Source organism: Pollicipes pollicipes, unplaced genomic scaffold (genome assembly GCF_011947565.3).
Source record: "Pollicipes pollicipes isolate AB1234 unplaced genomic scaffold, Ppol_2.1 Scaffold_5724;HRSCAF=6776_pilon_pilon_pilon, whole genome shotgun sequence".
In the NCBI taxonomy this organism is placed as follows: domain Eukaryota; kingdom Metazoa; phylum Arthropoda; class Thecostraca; order Pollicipedomorpha; family Pollicipedidae; genus Pollicipes; species Pollicipes pollicipes.
The window spans coordinates 50,169,447-50,193,315 of NW_023596746.1; the positions used below are offsets into that span (position 1 = coordinate 50,169,447).

At 49.1% G+C, this 23,869-nt stretch overlaps 1 protein-coding gene across 1 annotated transcript in view; it reads left to right on the top strand.

The window, feature by feature from the left end:
- Nucleotides 1–18,762, top strand: part of LOC119103147 (uncharacterized) — a 43,828-nt gene extending 25,066 nt beyond the window's left edge. Inside the window, exons 15-28 of the mRNA XM_037226599.1 lie at nt 404–540; nt 3,371–3,491; nt 3,633–3,778; nt 4,434–4,569; nt 5,736–5,854; nt 6,285–6,380; nt 7,507–7,701; nt 8,138–8,248; nt 13,165–13,269; nt 14,542–14,652; nt 15,678–15,782; nt 16,024–16,083; nt 18,039–18,143; nt 18,608–18,762. Of these exons, the coding sequence (XP_037082494.1) occupies nt 404–540; nt 3,371–3,491; nt 3,633–3,778; nt 4,434–4,569; nt 5,736–5,854; nt 6,285–6,380; nt 7,507–7,701; nt 8,138–8,248; nt 13,165–13,269; nt 14,542–14,652; nt 15,678–15,782; nt 16,024–16,083; nt 18,039–18,143; nt 18,608–18,762 (1,702 nt within the window). The remainder of the gene's footprint in view (nt 1–403; nt 541–3,370; nt 3,492–3,632; nt 3,779–4,433; nt 4,570–5,735; nt 5,855–6,284; nt 6,381–7,506; nt 7,702–8,137; nt 8,249–13,164; nt 13,270–14,541; nt 14,653–15,677; nt 15,783–16,023; nt 16,084–18,038; nt 18,144–18,607) is intronic.
- Nucleotides 18,763–23,869: the final 5,107 nt, after the last annotated feature.

The following is a 23,869-nucleotide window of genomic DNA, read 5'->3' on the forward strand; positions in this document are numbered from 1 at the left end:
GCTGCAGACGTATTCCAACATCACAACGCTTCCAAAGATCGTACTGTACTCTTCGGGATGAGACACCTACGTGGTCAGATTTCACGACTCCTCCGACGAAGCTACACAGTTTCGGAGTGTATGTGGCTCGATTAAATGCTGCTATTCGTGTGTCCTATTGCTCACGCGTTTGAAGACCTCCGACCGCTGGCTGACCGTGTCTGCCCGTGAGTGTGGAAGCTTGCTAGCGTCACACCCGTCGCGCCACATATGTCTGCTGCTCCCACAGACAGACAGCGGGCCATGTGCGCATGCTAGCGTCGGAGATTTGTCAGCGTCTCGTTCAGCCTCTCTACCCCAAGTGGCTGCCTGTGCTATGTGCATGAGAAACTCCGTTCCCAGTCGCTATATCTCTTGTCCCCAGAGACGGCTGCTCGTGCGGCAGTCTGCGCCGCAACCACACCGAGATTCACGTGCAGGAGTGGATGGCGAAGCAGGCGTCTCGGACGGGCACCCCGGACAGGGGCTACCTGCTGCTCGACAAGGAGGGCTCCGTCAACGGTCCGTATGTGCTCTCGGGTCTGCTCCGTGCAGCGCACAGCTGTCAGGCGCACGCGTGACTGAACCGCATGGTATACGCTCGATAGCCGCACGTGGTACCGCACTGTCGAATGAGAGGTCGGCAGGCACACGCATTCCTGCCCCGCCCGATACGGACCAGGCACCCATGGCGCCGCCCTGTCTGCTGCCGGCTAAATCGCCGTGTAGGCGTCGGTCTTATGCACTGGTAAATGACAGTTAAAAAACTTACAGACATGTCAGGCCATGTGCGTGGTTGTGTGTTAGTGACCTACCTACAGCAAGCCATGATTACGGTAAGGCGATGGTCTCAAATGTCGGTAAGATGATCTCTTGCACCGACAAGGATCCCTGAGACAGAGCGTTCCCCTATTTCGGCCAGAGATCACGAACAACGAACAGTCGGCTCCGTGCTGGTCTGAGCTCTGGGGGCCCATTTCCCAAGCAGGAACAATGCCGGGCCCACGATTTACATTGGTCGGGTTCCTGTATCATTCATGGGCCCACAGCGCCTAACAGAGCATTCTGTGTGAACAAGGGGCCTCGAATCGGTCAGCTGAAGATTTGCTCAACAGGAACGAGGGCGGGAGCCCGAATGGCAGAAAGCCCCTTGCGTTGGTCGGGGCCCTCTAACAATAAAAAACATGTGAACATATGATGAGCGTTCACATTGAGGTAATAGAAGAGCCCCGTGCTAGTCAGGGCCCCTGTATCGAACGGTGAGCCCTCCAACCATATTTCAGCTTCGGCCCGTTAGGCCCAAATGGAGTCTATGTGCCAATGATTTGACCACCTGCGGCGAGCAGGGACGGTGTTGCATTAATGACGGTTCATGCGTTGATCCGGAGTCAACTGCGCGGATCGGAAGGCCTCCCGCGCCACGGAGCAGACCAATGTGATATAACATATCCTTCTAAGAGCCTCCGATAGGCCAGGGAATGGCGCCCCGTGTTGTCAGAATGACGGCCAGAAAACACACCGCGGTGGGACAAGATGGCCGTTCAGCCCTGACCGAGAATAGCAATGCTCCCCGTAGTGTTGTACTCATGCGATCCCCTTTACCGGAAAGAAATAAGGGGTCTCATAAGTGTTGAATGGAGTGGATCGAAATGAGCTGAAAACGCACAAGGCCATCCCATTTTGCATTGAGAACGTTCATTATTTTGCTGAATCGACTCGTAAAATAAATACCATCAAAAGGTTTGAGCCTGCGCGCCGGGTGCCGATAGTAACGTGGTGAACGCGCCTGCGTTAACCACTGCTCGGCTGGGGAATTACAGGTACGGTGTTCGATTCCCCACGGTACCCGCCCTTCCTGCCAGGGTGAGAGGCTGGCGACGACATGTATAGCCCCAGTAGCTAAGTGAGTCATTTACCCTAAATGGCACGCCCGTAATCACAGGGAGTAAAGGTAGCGATGGCTTGGGTTGCAGCTTTCGTACAGCCCAACGCCGTTGGCCACTGCAGGTAACGTCAGGGAACGGGCGCCGAGCGCCCATCGATGGCCATCGCAAAACAATGTTTCTGAATGTCTTTCAAAATCAAGTCGTACAGATCACAGATAACTCTTGGCGTTTTTTTTTTATTTTACAACTTTGCAGCTGGCCTCTGGACAGATTAACAGTTACAGCAACACGGAAAATAAAGATTTTACCTCTACTGTTCCAGTTCCACCACCAGAACCCAGCGCCACTTCGCGGTGCTGTAAAGACCAATACGTCATTGTCACCAATATAAAAACCGCGCCGATGAAATATACGCCCGAAATATCTCTTAATGCACGATTTGGTGTCCTAAAGCGCTCACAGGTGCTTCTTTTCAGATGCGTCACCATTTTCGCCCACGTATTGGCCACGGCCTAATGTTAGCCGCGAGGCCGACGTTGGGTGGCCTACGGAGGCTGCGACGCCTGACATCGAGTGTTTTCCGTTTATTGCATATTTAGGACATACGTAGTCCACATGCAAAAGTCACATTACGGAAGCAGTCAAGTTTCAGAAACAAGTAGCTGGGATATCCGAGCGCGTGTGCTCAAAACTACGTTACATAATTTGTACCACTATTCCATTTTGACTGAATGTTGAACATATCCAGACAAACATGGCCAAGCCATGTCAACAAAAATTGTGGACTCACTTTGATCTCTAATCTGCATTCGCGAAATCCTTATTATTTCTGTATAGCATATATAAAAATTATGGCAAAGTTTCTGAGTTCTATTGTTTTTAGAGAATTTTACTGCACCATGGTAAAATGAAGAGCACCGCCGATCTATTTCAAGCAGTCATTTAACGCATGACTTTGTCAGTTTATCACCATTAAGGTAAGGCAGAATTGATCTCGCGGTAGCGTCTGGCCAATGCTCCATTAAAAAAATACTATGTTTGATGAATATATATATATATATATATATATATATATATACAATACCTAGGAAAAACCATGTTTTCAATAACAAATGAGCCATCTCCGGCGATTTTTGGGACCCTTTTACTATCAAGGGGACCTTTGCCAACCCTGCGCCCCCCCCTTGCCGGGGCTCTGGCTGCGCCCCTGGTGGGTAGCATCAACGCCTTCGCTTCGGACCCAGAGCCTTTATGTTCAAAATTCGAGTCCGAGACGGGCATCCGGAGGCTTCATGAGTGTAAACGCCGAGTCCCACTGGGTACTACAATGTCTCGTGACATTCCGCCCCCCTCCCCCCTTCGTCTCACTCGGAGAAATCCTTGGTCTGTTCCCGTCTCTACCGTGTCGGTTCCGTCTTTTGATGAGGAGCCATCAAGAGAGACAACGCACTGTACTGCTGTTTCAGTTCCCGAAGGGTGGCAGTGCACCACTGAGCCCAGCCAGTGGAAACGGCACCCTCACCGTCGCTTTTCCGAATGCATCGAAGCCTGCCACAAGGCCAAAAATGCTTTCGTAGCATTTGGAAGGTAAGTCCAATCATCCAAAAACTGTATACGCCCCAGCGATGGATTTTGACTCGGCTCAGTTGACGTCTCTCTCCGCGTGCCCCTGCGCCCCGCGTCTCCGCGCCGCTTGGTTACGCCTCAGTCGGTGCGTCGCCGCCGCAGGAGCGGCTGTCGCTGCGGCGATCGTGGTGGGGGCCTGCGCCGCCTGCCGATGGCTCGCTGCCAGGCGCAGCTGGTCAGCGACGACGCCTACTCAGTGCTCTCCGTGCCCGTATGGCGGCAGAACTACGCCAAAATCTCCGCTAGAGGTGAGCTGAACGCGCCGCGTGCTCCGCTCCCCTGAACAGCGCCCCGGCTGCGCGCTGGACGCTGTCCGGACTCCTGCGGCGCGCTGGACCCTGTCCGGACTCCGGCGGCGGACTGGGCGCTGTCCGGACTCCGGCGGCGCGCTGGACGCAGCCCGGACTCCTGAGGCGCGTTAGGCGCTGCTCGGACTCCTGCGACGCGCTGGACGTTGTTCGGACTCCGTCGGCGGACTGGACGTTTCCCGCACTCCGGCGGCGGACTGGACGCTCTTCGGACTCCCGGCGGCTTCCGGTCGGTCGCTGTTCCGGCACGGACAACTGAAAACCCCGATAACCAATGCCCGTTTGGGTAGAGGTGCCTCAATTAACAATTAGCCAGCGAGTGCTCGAGCTTGTCACTTCAGTTAGCCCGTGGATGTCTGAGCTTGTCACTCCAGTCAGTCAGTAGAAGGCTTTTGGAGCGTGCGCAGCAAAAGTCTCCGAAATGGTAAGCGAGTCTGATACATTGTCCCTGTTTGTTGGGATTGGACGGAGGTTTGCGGTGGCATTCAGTTGTTAATGTTTATTATTGTCAAGGTCGCGGACGGAGCACTCGGCACCCCGCCTTACGCTTGACCTGACCTGCCCTGGCCCTGAGCCTGACCTGATCCGCTCACAGCTGGCCTGAAGGCGCACTGGGTCTCCCACAAGCCCCACGGAGCGGCGTGGGAGGCGCAGCCGGGCGCGACAGTGCTGGACCAGTGTATCATCGCGTGCAACGACAGAAAAGGGGTCCGGGCCATCATGCTAGGCGTGTGAGTGGCATGGCATTGATAAGGCGTGCGCCTCTCTTTGCCAGTGGGTGCTTAAAATCGAGTGTGCTTCTTCAACGCATGGCGGGAGAGTACTGACAAATTCGCCGTAAGTATGCACGTTGAAACTTGCACAGCAGTTTTGCGCCCATGCACAGCTTGTGGCAGGTTTTGACTTGCCAGAACAGACGTCCCCGCATTCTTTGTTGATCGTCCCTGGATTGTTAGACGTCTTGCGTCTGACAGCTGATCAATATCAGTCTATAGGGACCATACCTTTTGTGTCCATTCTCCGGCTTTTTCTTTCCACACTTACCGAAGAGTCGTTTGACCGTACCAGACAAGTGCCAAAGAAGCGCGAGTGCTTTCAAAATGCTCAATGACAAAGGGGAGTTGTGGTGAATGATCACAACGCGCGCAATAAGTTACGAGGAAAGGTGCCGTCCGGGCCGGCCTTACTCGAGACACAAGTTAATCAACGTGAGCGGCCCGTTGCTATGTTGAGGCGTGTTTTTTCTGCAGCATTCCTGCAACAGCAGCAGCTCAGCATTTGTCCCGATCCAGTCATCACTACTGACAACAGTGTAGAGCGATGTGTGGGGGCCAACACGAGCCATTGTGCTCGAATCATGACACTGCCCGTATTGGGGTGTTTAAAGATTTACGTCAGATTTCAACGATCTGGACAGAGAAAGACGCACGACCAACTGCGTGGTGCAAAAAAAGCAACACACCGGCTACAACTCATAAGCCTACATGCATGCTATGCACCCAACAATGCCCCTCACATAGGTATGCCAGTAATGGATAGACGCGCCACCAACGTTGACGTCTTCGAAAGCAATCGCTCTGGCCCCCCGACTTTTGTCACTTCTGGTTTTTGCGATCTCGCTTTGTCCATTTGACGTTCATTTGTGATGCTTTATGTGGTTTGAACGTTCGTCCTTTTGACTTTTTTTACCTTTTTCATTGTACTTTTTCCTTGGCTAAGTTTTTGCCATTTGACTTGTCATGTTAACTTTTGTCATCTGGCTTTCTGTTTGTCTACTTGTTTTCTGGAGCCGACCGCAGCAGCTCGCATCTGCCCAGTGCGGATGCCATCTGGCGCGCAGGCCGTGATGCAGCTCAACACCGATCCAACTCCCATTGATGCGGTACCGTTTGTTCAGGGACGGCTGCGAGTGCGGCCTGGCTTCGTCGTCTGTCTACGTGGATTCGATGGACTGGACGCTGGCGTCGCCACACGCACGTGGCTTCTTCCTCGTCGAGAGCTCCACCGCATCGGCAGGTCCGAGGCGCCACCGGCGACCCGCGATCGCGACGGATGCGTTCGAGACTGCATCCAGTTGGAAGCTTATAAAAGTTCACGAACCACGTTGGAACTAGCTTCGTCGACCTCGCATCCGTGTGTGTGCTTGTTGCATGGCTAGCCCTGGTCAGCACTATAGCCGACGCCACTAGAAATCCCGAGAAATGTTTTGTGAAAATATTTTGGCCTTCATTGAAGGGCTGTGGCTATTTTTGACTTCAGCCCATCATCACGTGACGGTGTGATGGCATAAATGGCAAAAAAAGGAGGCAACTCCTCATAGGCAGCCTCTTTGAGCTCACCTCCATTTTTTGTGGGGCTTCCCGGACGTCCAGGGAATATCCTGGGTTGGTGGTGATCAGCAAGTCAATCGGTTGATGTGGAGCGTTAACGGTTTGAATGCTTTCAGGATATGCTGCCCAGGAATTCGAATGGGCCATCATGGCCAATGACACTATGGTTAAGCACAACATATCAGTCAGCGTGCAGCCTACCTGGATCAGACGTAAGCATGAAGACTGCAACGCAGGGGTGGTACTGTCTAAAGTCGGTCGGGGGATGAATCTTTAAAGCTGGCCTAACCTACCCGCAAATCCTTGTTTCTCTCCGGACCTCGGCTACCGTGTGTGTGTACGTGTTGCCCCATCCTGATGTAAAAATTAAGTCTTGCAAACATTTGGTTGGTTCCAGAATTTTGTCATGTTAAGGACTACTTCCCATTGGAAACAGTTGTGTTTATGATAACAATGGTACAAGCTAATAATGATATTGATATTTGATAGTGCTGCGTTCAAGTACCTATTATACCAGCAGTCAATTGCTGCAGTGCCTCGGTCCAGTATTCCTTGTTTTGCTCAAGTGCATTGCAAAAAAAAGTCAAACGCACGACGGTTCAGACCTGAAAAAGCATGATAAATGAAGGTCATGTGCACAAAGTGAGATTAAGAATCAAGTGATAAAAGCCAATGGGCCAGAGCGATTGCTTTCGAAGACGTCGACGTTGGCGGCGGGTCCTTCCGTTATTGGTGCACTGCTGGTGGGAAGGGGCTCAGAATAGCAATAAGGGAACTCAAGGCCGTCGGCATCTTACTGCTTTGAATAACATTGTCGATGCACTCAATTCGTTGTTATTAGTAGTCGACATGTCAGTGGCAATGCCTGCCAAAATAACGTCAGCCATTAAACAAACTCCGCCGACTCTGCATCCCGTCTCACGGCGGTGAGCAGTGTCCCTTTCCGGTGACCATGCTCTCTCAGTGCTGACCAGTGGATCTGGTTGATAACTGGAGTTTTTCGCTGCCGTTCCACTTCTTCCAGCGGCAGTGGAAACCCCGCCGCTCGCCCGGCTGTCAGTGCTCGCTCCTGCCTCTCCATTCGCTGGTGCATTGCCTTGGACGCGACGTAGCGGTAGCGGGAGTGGTAGTCTCGGTGTGCCTCTTCCTCTTAACTAAGCAAAACAGGTCACCCTTGAAACACGCTGGTAGTTATCGGGCGCTTAAACCGAAGCGTGGTCAGTACAATTTCGATCAGTGTAGCTGGGCCATCGACCGCTGCAGCGCTGTCGGCGCACTCACCAGTCCTCCTACGGGCGCCGGTCTACGGGTCGGCTGACTTGTCTCTGGTTCCTGCAGTGAACGGCACGAGCGAGGAGGTCCTACGACGCCGACTGCTGCGGAGAGGCAGCCGGGTCACCGTGTCCGACGAGCGCGTTAAGCGCACCAGAGGTCCCGATGGTCACAACGTTACTGTGTTCAGGGAAAACGGCTACGACGACAGGAGCAACGCCCAGCTGATCGAATCGCGGAGGGTCAACAGCACCCGAAATGGTGGGTCAGGCCAGAGCCCTGGCTGCAAGTGTCCAACTTAGCAACAGGAGCATTGGGGGGGGGGGGGGGGGTGGTATGTTTGGGGAGGAGATCTGAGGCGCGGATGTCAAAGGGTGGGGAGGGGTGTCGGCCCCTGCCGTATGATGACAGGCAGATGAATGATCTCCCAACAAGATTCGTCATTTATCTACATAGCGATCACATTTGACATTTCATTCCGATACAGTTTGCTTTGGCCTGCAGTAGTCATTGTTTCGCCTCAGAACCACCCAGTAAATACAGCTCACAGCGAATTATAATAAGCTACTTATAAGATAGGGGCTCGAAATTACAACCGTGCACGCGTAAAAAGCATGCATCGCGGATGTCAGTACTTCCCGGGAGTGCGTAAGAAAAACGATGTAAGCCATTTTTCAAAATATCAATGATGTTTCAGGAGCAACGAAGAACGAAGAGATAATCGGAACAAATGCCACTTTGGACAGCAAAGTCATCAACGAGAGACAAAGAGAGAAAGTCAACAACACAGAAAGGCACTTCATCAGCGGTATGAAAGCTCATGGATGGCGCTTTTCCACTTGGGCTTGCGTGATGAAGGCCTAGGAATTGACGTCTTGTGTTTCGTTCAAAACCAGCTATGTTAAAAGACCTGCCCACTTTATGGATGTTAAATGACCGCATCAGACGACATGCCATAAAACACTAAGAAACAACAGCATAGGACAAGCCGATATGCACCGATGAGCATGGCGGAGCATTATATATTTTTTAGGTGGCTTGACTACAGTCATTGAGTGACCACCAACTGCCCTACCCCCTTCCCATTCGTGACACTTGTAAGTAAATGATGACCGGTCTGACCTGGACCCTACAAATTCATCAGTTAATAAGCATTAATGATTCCACCGCCAGCCTGCCATTTGTCATCTTGCCTACAGAAAAACTGTAATTGTGCCTACGACACCTAAATTGGCCTCCCCAAGCTGTTGTAACCAACCCTAGATTTGTGTTTTGCTTCTCCACGTTTGCATAAAGCCAGGCTCTTACATATCCGCCTCTCAGACGTACCAGCTCCTGTCTGTTGAAGCTACGCCTTACGCCCTTGTTGGTACATGCACTTCCGGGATTCTCATATTATCGTGGTACAGCCCGGAAAAAATCTACATCACACTCATCACAATTCACATTCCAACCGCCCGCCCCACGTAAGCATGAGTCCTGGATCTGTAGCGTTACCAAAGGGCAGTGGGCAGATTCATAGATAAATTGAGCTTCGTTTTAACATGGGAAGAGGTTTAGTCACTTCTGCCCTGCTCAATACTCCCAGCTGATTTTACAACACACGCTGGCAAATATCCTAATAGTTATGGCCGACCCTCAGCGACCAGTTTTAATTGCGTACCATCGCGACACGGCGGGAGCGGGACGGAACTGAAACGTAGCATACCGTCGCCAGGGGTGAAAAAAAGCTTTTGATTTACCGGGTACGATCGGCGACAAACACTGACACTTTTGCTAATCAGCTGTTGACAAACTTGCGAAGATGAAAACAAATTTCAACAGATCAGACCATATAACAATAGACCATCCAAGTCAGACGAAACTCAGAGCTCAGTATTAGCCTGTGCTTGCAGCGTGAAATGTGTAAGAGCACATGTCAAAACGTTGACGTTTCACTGTATGAGCAAGTTGAGCCTAAGATGCTGCCAACCGGAGTAGCTTTATTCAGGATAGTTTTTAGCGGGTGACAGAAGCATACAACAAACTATGCCAAGTCAGTGCTGACGTAGATCAGTGGTGACGGAGTGCTTTTCCAATGTCCCTCAGATCAGTGATTGGCACACATTTTAGCCAAAAGTCACTTCACATACTTTACAGCATGAAACACCAAGTAATTGGGCTTATCACTAGTCGCAAGAATACTCCATGCTGCTAATTTCCAATGCTCCAACGCATGCCCCCCCCCCCCCCCCACACACACATTTCAAGGTGGGGGGCAGCAGTGTCAACTGCGCTCCCCATCCCCCACACTTTCAGACTAAGGTTGTGTTTAGCTTACGTTTGCACTACGTTCAACATACATGCCGATTTACCTAGTTCACCAGCCATCTTCCTCAAGATGTGTCACCTTTTTCGTTTGCTTATTGGCCATGGCTTACGTCACAGCCGCAGAACCGACGCCGCGCGTCCCATGGAGACTGCAACGCCGGGAGTCGAGGCTGTCGTTGCTATGATTTGCGAGCGCGCATTTTCAAAACCATATTATATAGTTTTTACCATTAATAAATTCTGACCAAATCTTGAAAATTTCAAGACGAACATGGATTAGCCGTGCTAATACAAATTTGGGGCCCCATTCCATCTACAATCTACGATCAAAGAGTCCTCATTATATCTGAAGAACACATGAAACAGGGAACTGTAGCCTATGTGACAATTATTTTACCACCTGCGGTGATCAAGCATGCTGTTGTGTCAATGAGGATTCCTGTGCCGATCTGGGGCCAGCTGTGTGCGTCAGAAGGCCCTCCCGTGTCAGGGCATCAGATCATATTGCTCCCTCTGAACAATGTGATCTGGTGTATCCTTCTAAGGGCTTCCGGATCGACCAGGAGATCCCACCCTGTGTCGCCAGAATGGCAGCCAAAAGACACTTCGCGATGGGACGGAATGACCCTTCAGACCTCGACTGGAAATGGTCATGTGTTGCTGGTGTTCTACTCAAGGGCTTCTCGTCCGGAGGGAAACGAGGGGTCCAAGGTTAAATAGAATGGGGGTCGTTGAATAGAGAGGGTCGAAATGAGTATAAAAAACCAACAATACCATCACATGTTTGCCTGAGTACGTTCATTTTTCAGAATGGACTGGCAAAACGAATTACACCAAAAGGTTTGAAAATGCCCGTCCGCAACCTCGAGACTAAGGACAGCGATTGCCTGGGTTACAGCCCGCGTAAAACCGAACGACATCGGCCACCGGAAGGCCACCAGACGGCGGGCGCCGCGTTAATCTGTTTTCTGGAGAGCTGAGTAGTTAAAGGAACACGAAAAATGAGATAGTACACTTACTCTTCCAGTCCACCACCAGATTCCAGCACCACTTAGCGGTGCTTTAAGGGCCAATCCGTTCTTATCATCAGTCTAAAAATCGCACTCGTGAAATGTGCGCCCAGAGTGCCCTCTAAATGTAAAATTTGATGTCCTGAGCCGTTGAAGTATAGTTCTTTCATAAGCATCATCATTTTTTTTCACCCGTTAGTCACAGCTCAGTATTAGCTGCTCTGTCCACGCTGCGCGGCCTAGGGAGACTGCAACGCCTGGAGTCGAGGCTTTTGTTGCTAAGATTTGCGGGTACGCGTACTCAGAACCTCGTCACATAACTTGTATCACTAATCGATTTGATTGTGGAAGGTAAACGTTTTCAGGAGCGTCGTCATTTTCGTCCAGCGATGGGCCACAGTTACGAGTCGGCCACTGAGCTAACATTCCGAGGACTATGGAGACTGCAACGCCTGGTGCGGACGTTTTTGTTGCTGAGATTTGCGAGAGCGCGTGTTAAAAAAACCACGTGACATAAATTGTACCACTAATCGATTCTGACTGACTGTTGAGCATTCCCAGACAAACAAGGCTTGACCATCTTAATGCGCATTGTTGACCAGTCGATCTACAATCAAATTTTCATCGTCAAATTTCGGTCAAACATATCGATCTACAGTCTACCTTTGTGATGCCTTTAATGTCTGTAAAACTCAGAAAAAATTGTCACAGCTTCCCAATTTCATCGGCTTAGAAAGAGTTAACTAAACCGTTATGAATTGAGGCGCTGGTGATTTATTCCATGATTTCATTCATTTAACCTCAAAACACAAATAAAATTTATATCAAGGTAGCTTCTGGTTTCTGTTCCGGATACAAAGAAGAAATAACAATAACCTAAGAAAATCTGTCCCTTGTCTACATGTAACCTGTATCCGGTGATTTTTTTCTTGGGAGGAAGAGTCACCATAAGAGGGGCTTTCGTCAACCCGTTGCTCCTCCTTGGCAAGGCTCTGGCTACGCCCCTGCCTACACAAAAAAGCAGATCAAGTCGACTACGTTGAATGATAGGCAACTGGTTGCCCGTTGGACTAAGACATACCTGAGGCAGGTAGCTTCCCGGAGTTTTTTCTGCGGTGTTGTGGTGTGAGGGAAGATAATCGGGATACTGTTCCAGGCGTCGTCCAACATATGTTTTACACACCAATTAGTAGTGACGCTGCTCCAGAAATATGCAAAAAAACAGCCATGCGATCAATTCGCAGTCAGTCACGCGGAAGACATCCGGGCTATGGCAGCGGCCGTCGGCGGCGGACGGGAACAGGACCCAGATAAGGAATATATGACAGAAGGGCTTTCATTCTGTGGCTTGGTTTTTGAAGGAGAATCTCCAGTTTTATAGCTTTTGTCACTTTTTAGGGGGGCAGTTTTGAGCTCCGGCATTTGTTTCTGCCTAAAATGCTGCGACAGTTCTTATCTCTTGAAAAGCAGCCAGCGAAATGAAAGCTCATGAAAAATCTGTCGCACTGTGAGCCATCGATTTACTTTCAAAATTATCACCGGTCCATGTCCAGGTCGTATTTTGTTATTTACTCTTTGCTGGCAGAATCCTCCTCAATGACCCAAATTGCCTACCCGCTGGTGGATTTTGCCTTTCCAGGAAAGGCAATGTTCAAATCGACGAAGATCATGGGAAACTGGATAGCCTTATTTGCTGAATGACATAGATGAGTCAAGGAGGCAGGATTGTGCACCAATGAGGTGCTTTAGGTGCATATGTAACATAGCAGCCATGACAATTGAATAAAGAGCAATAACAACCTCCATCTTGACTCCTGTCTTAAATCTTGTCATTCCATTAGCCACGTGGCGGTCAAGGCCAATAAAAAACAATTGCTGAATCGTTCATGCCTAGCGTTCGTGAGCGCGACTCCCAGAAATGATGGTCGCCAATTGGCACCCAATCCGTGTTGCACGAGTTACAATGACGTAATGAAACAATGATGTGTTGTGGAGCATATTTACTAAACAGAGAAATTGTTTTGTCTACAGCGGTCTTTTCGGCTTAAACTTATATATATATATATATATATATATATATATATATATATATATATATATATACGCATATGTGGTTATTAGTGATCTTATTTCATCAGATATGGCCCTTGCTTCATTATATTCGAATATAGAATTTTCCCTTTGCAGCGTGCTCTCACTTCATTATGTTTTCAACACACAAGCACAAGAAACCAAACTGATGAGATCAGCTACGGACGGCCCAGACAATTAAACTATGACCCATCTGCCCCAACTGAGGCCCCAGTAGCGTTGGTCCGGGTTACATCGTTCTCGGCCACGTAGAAGCGCTTCGCGGCCGTGTTGGAATGCCGCGGCATAACCCTCACTGCACACCCCTCCGCAGCTCAAGCGAACGCCATCATCGTGGCCTCACAAACGGATAAACGAGTGGACATGGAGTCAGAAACGGTGGACAAGGTCGCGAAGAAAGGCTACCGGAGGCATTTCGGTAAGACTTGAAGCGGTTCATTCGAGCAAAATCGCGCCACTAATGTCTTCGGTGATTTGACGCGGCTATTTATCAGGGATGTGACCTTCCTAAATTGATTGTGGGTCCTGACAGCGGACAAGTGTCACGTCAACTATTGCCCAACTCGCCTAGCGCCACACAGGGGTGGGCGTCGCTCCGATAACTAATGTTAAATAAGCTGACCCCACTTAGCCGCCGTGATCCAATATCTGCAATTGCATTGAGTCGCCGAGCTTTAAGTTTCCATTTGTCGCTGCTTATCACATCCACTTCGTAAGTAGACCGCATGTCGCTGCTCACCTGCTGGTTGAATGAACTGTTACCAGTGTTGCCAGTGTTACCAGTGTTACCGGTGTTACCAGTGTCACCGGTGTTACCAGCGTTCCCGCCAGAGCGAGGACGCTGGCGGTGACGAGTGATGCTTCAGAGCAGTCTTTCTATTAGTAGCCGGGCGCATGTGTGAGTGGAGTCGCTTTCGTCTCCCCTAATGTCAACGTAAAAGGCACTGGCGCCGCCTCTGCCTCGTCCCCGGCATTTGTTAAGCAATAAGACCTGCCTCTCCGTCAGCATCATCAAAATGTATTTTGACCTCGTATGGCTTGTCATGATGGCTGTTCGAGCTATGGGGAATTCGCGTTAGCAAAAGTTGTAGGTAACGTACGGCGCTCTCTCAAACAATTTTGATAACGGGGTGCTACTGCGTTATGAAACTTAGCTCTTGCACGCCAAATGTATGCGAAAACAACTTTTCAAGATTATCAGTGGTTCCTTGGATTCTCATAATGGCTATCAAAACCAAACGAGACATTGCAGCGCTATGGGGGTCCTGCTGAAATATTCAGGTTTTTTGCTGTCTCTATCAAGGCCCCCAGAATACAGGATTCCATTTTATTGGCGCCCACTTATCGAGCGAACTTGGCATGTTGGTTCCAGCCAACGTAACCAATGTTCTTGGTAAAAAGATTGTGCACGCCTTCCAACGACCAGCGCGTTTTCGTTCGTGTACTTCGAAGTCATCAATCTCATTCTCTTTACAGACTAAAAGAAATAGCGTGATATACGTTTTCTGGAAGCCCTGATAATTCATCCGGGTTTTAGCCAGGTCCGTACTATGTACAACGTCCGCCCACTTATGTCGTTTTCATCTACAAGTGGCACAAGCAACACATACTGCGATCGAATCTATGGCAGGTCCGCAACTGTGCTACAGAGATACACCTAACCGAATGTCATGTTGAATGTTACTTCCAGTGAAAGGAATCCGGAGAGCTCACAACACCGAGCAGTTCATCCACAACAAGAATGAGCATCTAGTCCGAGGGACGACCGCTTTCTCTGACATCGTTCAGAAAGATGTCGCTGGTGAGTGGCGCTAATCTGGCACCAAACCCTGATAGCTATCACACCGCTGGGGCCATCTCTCTCTTCTTAATACCGAGGCGATCGTCTCCCCTCTTCCGTTAGGGACACTCATGTTCTTTTCGCTTCCCTATGGTAGGCTAAGCCTCTGCAAAAACCGCTATATTGGTAGGCTGAGCCTCTGCAAAAACCGCTATGCCGGTAGGCTGAGCCTCTGCAAAAACAGCTATATTGGTAGGCTGAGCCTCCGCAAAAACCGCTATGCTGGTAGGCTGAGCCTCTGCAAAAACCGCTATGCTGATAGGCTTAGCCTCTGCAAAAAAGCGCTATATTGGTAGGCTGAGCCCCTGCAAAAACCGCTATGCTGGTAGGCTGAGGCCCTGCAAAAACCGCTATATTGGTAGGCTGAGACTCTGCAAAAACCGCTTTATTGGTAGGCTGAGCCTCTGCAAAAACCGCTATATTGGTGGGCTGAGCCTCCGCAAAAACCGCTTGCTGGTAGGCTGAGCCTCTGCAAAAACCGCTATATTGGTAGACAGAGCCTCTGCAAAAACTGCTATGCTGGTAGGCTGAGGCTCTGCAAAAACCTCTATGCTGGTAGGCTGAGGCCCAGCGAAAACCGCTATATTGGTGGGCTGAGCCTCTGCAAAACCGTTACGCCATCGGAATGCCTTCGAGAAGCCCAGTCATGGATAACAGCCGATGCGTTCAGAAGAACGTGTGTGTTGACACATTGGTCACGTCTAGCCGTTTGTCGCGGAAACGAACCACCACCTCAAAAGGCGTCAGGAGAGGGCAGATTTGGGCCTTTGTCATTTTAAAGCTTTAGGCTCAATCATTCACTTTAAAACGTGCATGCATGTACATCAAACGTCTGCCAATTCTGTATGTGCCTTATAGCATTACTGTCGGATTTGTCTCACGGGCATGCGTTGTTATGTCTAATGAGTCATGCCCCAAAAATGTTGTGCTATTGCTACTACCTTGCTGCTTTCAAGCCAACCGTCACGCAATAAATTTTTTTGCAGTGAACCAGACCCACGCCGACTCCTCAGGAATGGCTGCGCTGACAAAGCGAACCAACATGAAACAGAACATGGTCGGCGCCAAGAGCAAAGGATTCGCATTTGGCTGTATGTTAACAGAAACGGCCACTGATGTATTATGCATCACTCAGGCACCTCTCAAACATTTATCGCTGGCGTTTGCACGAACTGCAATGCAGCATATAAAGCAAGTTAGCAAATTTGCCAGCCGGTTTATATTCGCCGCGTAACGCGATACATAGCCTTAACGCCGAACAAAGCTGGTGTGGTGATGAGCTGCCGCTGTGTTTCCAACTGAAGTGTTCACGGATGGTTGTTTCCTTTCCAGTTCAGATTCACATCGGCGGTGCCTGCTACTCCGGGTCTGCCAACAAGACCAATGGATGGGGCCCCTGACCAAGCCAGATTCAGCATTCAGTTGCCTGTGCAGCTGCGTGAAGGAAAACAAGTTCTTCTTTGCCATCATTGAGGGGTATGCTGTTTGTTTCCTTCTGTTCACAATATGCACCAAAGTATCATTAAGACAATATTCTGAATCCCTACGCACATGTTCTAACTGATGACACACACCATAACCATGCATATGTTTACGTTCCTTGGGGTCCTTCAGGCTTTAAGCATGAGAGCTAGACCCCGCAAAATGTTTCCCTGGACACGCCGTGGCACTCGAATCTTCATTGTTACGAACTGGATTGTCTTTAATGCTGAAGCACAGCAGCTTCCTTGCAAAATGGGCGCATTTGAAGCACGTCAAAATGTAGAATCGAAGATGACAAAACCTGCCCTTAAAAACAGTACTGTAGCCACCTACGATATCTGTGTAACAACAAAATTATGCCATCGGACGCGCAACCAAAAGGCGTCAACAACTACAAATTTTCAAGAATCTAGCCAAATTGACACAAGAAGGCTGTAAATAAGATTTCAGAATAGGTCCCAACCTGTCTCCTCTCCCCTCCGGACAGGAACAAGGTTAACTAGGATCAGAATGTGCAACTTGACCAATACTGATGTCCTGTTTGAACATGGAGGTGACTCTTATTCCACGGCACCGTATGTTGCTCAGTTTTGGAATTACATGTTTACCGTAAATGTGTGCCTCGGCAGGTGTGAAAATTTGTCCGGTGCCCGAATTGCCGTTGAATACAAATAAAGCGATTAATCGAGTGACGATTGATGGCTGATTGATTATTGTCAGTTGATCGATCGATCAATCGACAACAAAGCGATCGATCAGCTAGTTAAATGGGCGTTAATGCAAAACTCTTCAATAGCGTATTTTTTATGCCACACAGCAAATTTCGCTGTTGCGGTTTCTGTACCACTGGCAACATTTTACGATTGCAAAAGGTTATACCTGGGCAAACAGTATACCTGGGTTTACCAAACGGTTTGCTCTTCTCAGCGGCGCCTGTTTCTGCACCAACAAATACGGTCAGTTCGGTAACAAAACGGGCTACATCACAACAGATGGTAAATGCCACAAGCCAGGCGTACGAGCGATTTACAACAGCCTTAACCACACGCACGAGCTGGTCAAGTTCTGCGGCAGAAAGCTGAAAGGTCAGTAGAGGTCGACCTGTGATGGTTCGTATATGTATGCTTCTGGTATGGTGCAATGCCATGCCTCTGATGAGTTTCCATTGCAAGTTTATTTTTCTTTATCTACTTTGCGGTGTTAGCACTGACTGAAAACAGCTGAATACGACTGCATCAACATCTTTATTTCTCAGAGATAGGGAATCGTCGCAAAAGTGGTGGCTTTTTAAATATTTGGTGTGCTTTAGATGAGGATGACGGGAGCATTTGCGCGTTAACATTGATGTATGAATACATGTATAGAACTCGTGATTTCATCTATTCATGCCTCGTGTTTTAAATCAACTTTCCTGCGCACTCAGGATAGATATGATGTATGCATCATAGATGCATTCATCATCATCCATGCATGCATGCATGATATGCATCTCTTAAGGTGATGATGTTGAACTTGATAGCATTCATGAGGCATGTTTCTTTACCAGCACCATTATTTACAGGGAGCGGCATCACCGAATTCCTTCAGAAAAAGGACAATACCGGACACCGTTTTGTTGACTTCAAGAGCAGTGAAACTCTCCTGGCTAGAATAAATTCCAGCTCTTTGGCAGGTCCGTTCTGAAACACTATGTCGCTATATTTCAGACGCTTTTCTGTCTGCAATGTGCCGATTTCTTGTTTTCGCGATCTATCAATGCCGAAAAGATACAGACAAACCTTACCACATTCAAGGAGTTGTTTCGAGCCCGCCTGATGTCCACGTGTTCGCCCATGTCCCAGAGTTACCAGTTCCTTATCCGTCAGGCACGCACGTCAATAGCTCGGATGCAGAGGTGGCCAAGACTGTGAACCGTTGGCACAAGAAGAACGGCACCATCACTACCGACTGGAAGTCCCACTTAGCCGCAGGTATGCCGCCGCCCGCTTGGCCGCAAGTCATAGCGCCCTCACCTGCGTTGCGCCGGGGTCACCTATTCAGTGAGCAACGCCTAATGTTGCTATTTTGGAGACCGTCACGGATAGGTTTTTGATGTGTTTGCGGTTACAACCAGTGGCGTATCCAAGGAAGGGAATAGGGTCATGGCTCACTTAGACCAAACGACACCATGGACACCAAAACCTTACGGTGAAGATTGCCTGCAGCTAGACAAGCGGGGCGCGACTGATTCAAACCGTTCCAAATTTATTTATAGAACAGTCTTGGGGGAGAGGGTCGAGGGGACCTTTCCACCCGAACGCGGATTGATCCTCAGTGCTGTAAGACCACCACAAGGTTCTTTTCACGCCGAATGAAGGCGCATGTACGACCAAACTGCTAATAGCCTGCAACCTATAGCTACCAGTAAATGTACGCACTGAACTCGTTTCGACAGGACCTATCAAGAACCAGTTCCGCCTTCGCCTGCACGTGAAGAAGCTGCACAACTTCACGGAGAGCCTGAACCTGACGACGCGGCAGGATGCGGTCATGGTCCACAGTGCGCGGGGCGTGCCGTTCCGGCCGCCAAAGAGGCCCATCTTCCACTGAGCGGCCGCCGCCGCCGGCCCGCCGGCGTGGCGCGCTGACCGAGGCCGTTGCTGGTGCTGCCGGCGCCGGGCGCGCGGGCCGGCCCGGGCTCGGTGTGTCACCGGGACTGGGGAAGTGCGCCCAGTCATGGCGCCGGTGCGCCGCGCCGCGGGCGGCCTCGTGCCCAGACGTTACGCTGTCGATGCGGCCGGCTGCTGGGTCCGCGTCCCATCCTGACTTGGCGATTAGCTGCCATCGCTGCGCTGCGGTGGTCTGCTGGCCACCACCGGTCGATTCCTGCCTCTGCACGACTGTGAAAGCTGGCCAGCATCTGATTCGGGCTAATATTGCTGTTATCACGGACCTGCCACCTATGGAGTAAATTGCGTTGTGCGAGACCGTTTCGGTGTGCAGTTTGTGCTTTCATGAATGGCCAAATCCGCCAGGATACAGTGCGGGTGCATATTGGACGCGCGTGTCTTAGCTGTGAACGAAGTGATACTTTTTACATACAGTGGATCGGTACGTCGGGAGAGATGGCTATCTGGATCATCTGTGGCGAACCCACGGCTGCGATGTGTCACGACTGTCAGGTAAAGTCGGATGATTGGCTGGGCCGAGGTGAACGTCACACAAGGTGAACAAAAGTTGACAGTAGAGATGAGCACACAAATCCATGAAATAGGTCATGTACTTGTTAATATGTTAATTTTCAGCGGTTCACGAATCTGGACTGTTCCATACATACTTCGCGGATCCCAACGCAATATATATATATATATATATATATATATATATATATATATACCTTCGCTGCCAAAATAGATAACATTTGCTCGGAAAACGACACACAGATATACGCGGATGTACACAGATATACACAGATATATTCTAAACTTCTTCAACGATGAAATCTCATGTGGTCCTCATCTTCCCGAAAACGACACACAGATAAACGCAACTGCTTAAATGAAGAAATTTCACGCATTCCTCATTTTTAAGATATACGCTATGGAATAAACATCGGGCCTAAATACGCTGATAAAATGAACGACAGTCGCAGCGGTACACTAAGCATCGTAAGATGAGCTATCACCTCCAAGAACATCTTTTTCAAGAAGGCGTTCTTTCATCAATTGTTTAGTTGTGCGAAATGCTTCGTGTGATGATGATGACGATTAGGTGTTTTCGGAGCCATCGACAGCAGACAGTTGTGCCGCGCCCATTAGCATCGCACTCAGGGGTGGTAAAACCTGCCGACTTGGTGGACAAGGTCGGCGACAAAAATTCATATATTCATGCAGAGCTTGGCGCCACAAAAGCTTTCGGACAGCACATTTTGGTGACAACTTAGACTACAAAAAATACAGCACAATATGCAAAACATAAGGTGAGGTCTCCATACAGATTTTATGCCTCTATGTTGACACATTTCGTCACATAACGCCAACAAACGTTTCCGCGAAAACTTTTTACCGTACTCTACGGAACCATGGCATCTTTTCTAGGTTTAATTCCAGCCCGGCGGCAAAAATATCCTGTGATTTTTTGTTGGTCGGCCAACTCGGTGACAGGTCGGCGGCAAATCAGTGTATTTGCTATGGCCCGGCCGGCCGGACGATTCGCTGGATTTAACAGCCGACCGTCAACGTCCTGAACTACGGTGTACAATGCTGAAAAGGATCGAGATATGGGGATTCATCTGGCCGCAAGGGCATGTTTCAATCGTTGTGATGCCACTGATATGAGGTGGGCGGTGATTCTCAATACACTGCAATTCTGTAAGTGACATTCGCATTGCAGTATCATGAATACCTGCCTAGGGCTTAATTCTGACCGTGCTTACTTCGTTGGCGGTGCCGCGGTTCAGCGTCCTGTCCTCAGCGACGAGAGGCGTTGACAGCTCGGGGTAAGTCGGTGGGATGATCACATCAAGGTAGAAATTGACCTGTGGTTATCCAAATTGCCTTTTCAAGACTATGAAAAGGCTGTTGACTCACTGAAGCAGTCGCAAGCGACCATCCTTCCCTTTGAAAACAACCGGTTGTTCAATGCTGTAGTCTGGCAATCCTTATGGGGGGGGGGGGGGGAATAACAGGGGGTGATAATAATTCCGAAATGCCAATTCATGCCATTTTAGTTCTTATACTGATTGAGAATGGTTACCAGTCACAAAGATCTTCGAATCAAGGGTGTTCGTACAGGAGTGTCAATTTTTGTAAATTATTAGGTGGGGGACCGAAGTGAAGGCCCAACAACATACCTCATTTTTTCTGACTAGATTTGGCCCACTTCATTTTGATCAAATGCAATAAATTACTTGTATAACTTACTCTTCATATAATTTATAAGTCTTAAATTTAAGCAGCAAAGGAGTCACGCAGGGTTGGACCCAGGGAGCAGACACTAGATGCACGCGTCTCTTCTGATCGGCACGCGAAGGCGCCCCTTTAGACGCCACCTTAGGTGCCGATGGCGCTCTTCTGTGGCGATCATGGGAGGCGGCACGCATTTTAGTTGTGGGGGACGGGGACGGGGTTAGCCATGAAGGACTTAGGTCATCCCCATATTCCAGAGTTTTTCACTTTAACCTCATAAGCCATTGCGCGTCTTAAGGCGCTAGGCATGTGCAGTTTATTGCATCGTTTGTCCGCTCAGCTCTTACGATTTGTTTCTTGTAGCGAGAGCAGCCATGACTTTTTGTTATGAGAGTGGCACGAGACGCCACTACGCAGACAGATCAAATAAGATATTCTTTTTGTTTTGATTATGTTTTACTCACGTTTTCGTAGTATTTCAGCCACAAACATTGGGGGCCAAGCCAACATTGGGGGGCCCAACTCAATATGGGGAGGGGAGGGGGGGCAGGACCCTCATGAGAGAATATAAACCGACACCCGTGTGTTCCTACTTTTTATCTCGTTCAGGGCTCCATCCCTCTCCCCTAAGTTTGTGAAGAAGTGTACTAACCTGGGAGACATCCATACTTTGAGGATACATTGCATACATTTTCACTGCTCCCAAATCTATCTCCAAAAAGTACGCCCTTGCTCGAAATGCAACTATTTCAGTAATGTTCTCATCGCATTGAAACAGTTATTCACAGTTCAACCTCATGCTTGCACCCCACTCCTCACCTTTTGCTAATGAATCTTGGTTGCTGGAAATTTATATGATAGCCAATGATGTAGGCCATGAGAAAGCAATGCAAGTGAGACATGAGGTGACGTAGCAAACGTAGGCAATGGGGAGGAGGGTGGACTGGTTTCATTGTCATCTCCCCCTTGGGGGGATGCCGGCGTGCCGACGAAAGATTCCGCATTATTCTGTGAGGAGAGGAGGTGGAGGCTACGTGGTGATGCCGCGGTGAACCTTGCACCAGATGGCTACTATTTACTGGGGACAAATCACGAGATATGCATAGTGTATGGCTGTGTGGTTTCTTCTCATAATTGAGGGGTCTGATCGTTGCACATAACCCGCACAGACTGTGCGCAGCGAGCACACTTAAGGCCCCTCTTTGTTATGACCGGTGACACGCATGGATGTAGTAGTGTAAATGTGTGAGTGCTAGTTGCGGGATCCTAGTAAAGTGACGTTTGCTGACCATGCTAGAACGAAAGCATCTATTTCGTAAAAGCCCTTGTAATGTCGGTGAACCGACGTTTTGGCCACTTTTTGCAGTCGCCCCAGTTAATTGGTTCATTACAGGGAATTGTCTCCACACTAGTCACTTGTAGATCAATGCAGAAGGCCATCTAGCCAACAGCCGCCAATAACAATGACATGTATATTTAATCTAGCCAAATATGATTATTGCCCGTAAACCATTACAACCGAGAAGCTTTTCTTCGGTAAGGCTGTCTATTCTTGAGTACTGCCACTATCTCTAGAAAGATATTCATAACATTATGCATTTCACATCATGTGCGAGTACGAAACTTCAAAAGCCGCACAAGGACTTCGTCTAAATTGAGTCAGTCACGGCACCTGTTGCTTTTACGCAAGCTGGGCTTTGTGAATCTCGTGATCACCGTTTGGCGTTGTTGAGAAATCCGTCGGATGAGCATGACAACATTGATGAACAATGAGGGGGCAGTACTCCTAGTAACACGACCAGCAAACATCAAGTTGTTTCCGAAAAGTAAGTTGATCATTAATATCTATACTTTTTTCTCCTTTTTTGGAAGGCCCCTCTGGTCACCCGTCCGGTTAACATACCATTCTCAATGTGCCCTTCCAGTTATGGACATGTCCGCTGAGGTCCTGCAACTTTGGTTTTGCTTTTAGGTGCCTAACACTGCCTGACAGTGCCCATAATGCATTTCCCGCAGCTATGTTTTCTGTAAACAAGAAAAGCTCCGGCGGGCGCCAAAATAAGTTAATAGAAGATGAATGTTCTAACTTACACCTAATTCCAAGCTTCTGATAACATTACAGCTGCACATGGGCTTGAAATCGGAAGCCATTCCTGAGCAAATAAAGATAATCTTCCGAATTTTTCATTCTTGACACAGGGCCACAGATTGAGATCCGAGGAGACGTTCGGTGAACCTCATCGGCCTAAACGTCCCGCCCTTCCCCTCCCCCCTCCCCGACCCCTCCCACCAACCACCAAACGATTGGGAAGTGACACCACTGATCCTTATTGTGCATGATGGGAAATTTAGTGACAGTTGTGCAAATTTGAAGACAACATGTACCGATCATCAGAATACAATGCGTCTATCTATGAACAGACATACATGTGAGTGGGGCTAGCATGTCGGTCACAAGGTCGGCTCCATAAACAGCCATTGACACCGACGCGAATCACTGATGCCGCCTGCGAAGCACGTTGCCGCTGGCAAAAGTGTCAAAATTGTCGCAAGTATCGCAAAATGTGCAATAGGCAGGCCGTTTACGTTTTTTTAACCGAAAGAAGTTCGCCAATCCTTATGAGCCCAGTTATTAGTTCTTACGCCTGGTGGTAAGTGCTAACTAATGAACTCTGTTGGCTGTAAGCTGCCCTGCCTTTTTTGCAATTTGGATGTGACGTTCTGCTTCGCCTACTTCGTATGTGGCGCAAATAATACGTTTGCAGAAAAGAGATATTCGTGTGCTGGATGAGTTTAGTACATGGTTTGTG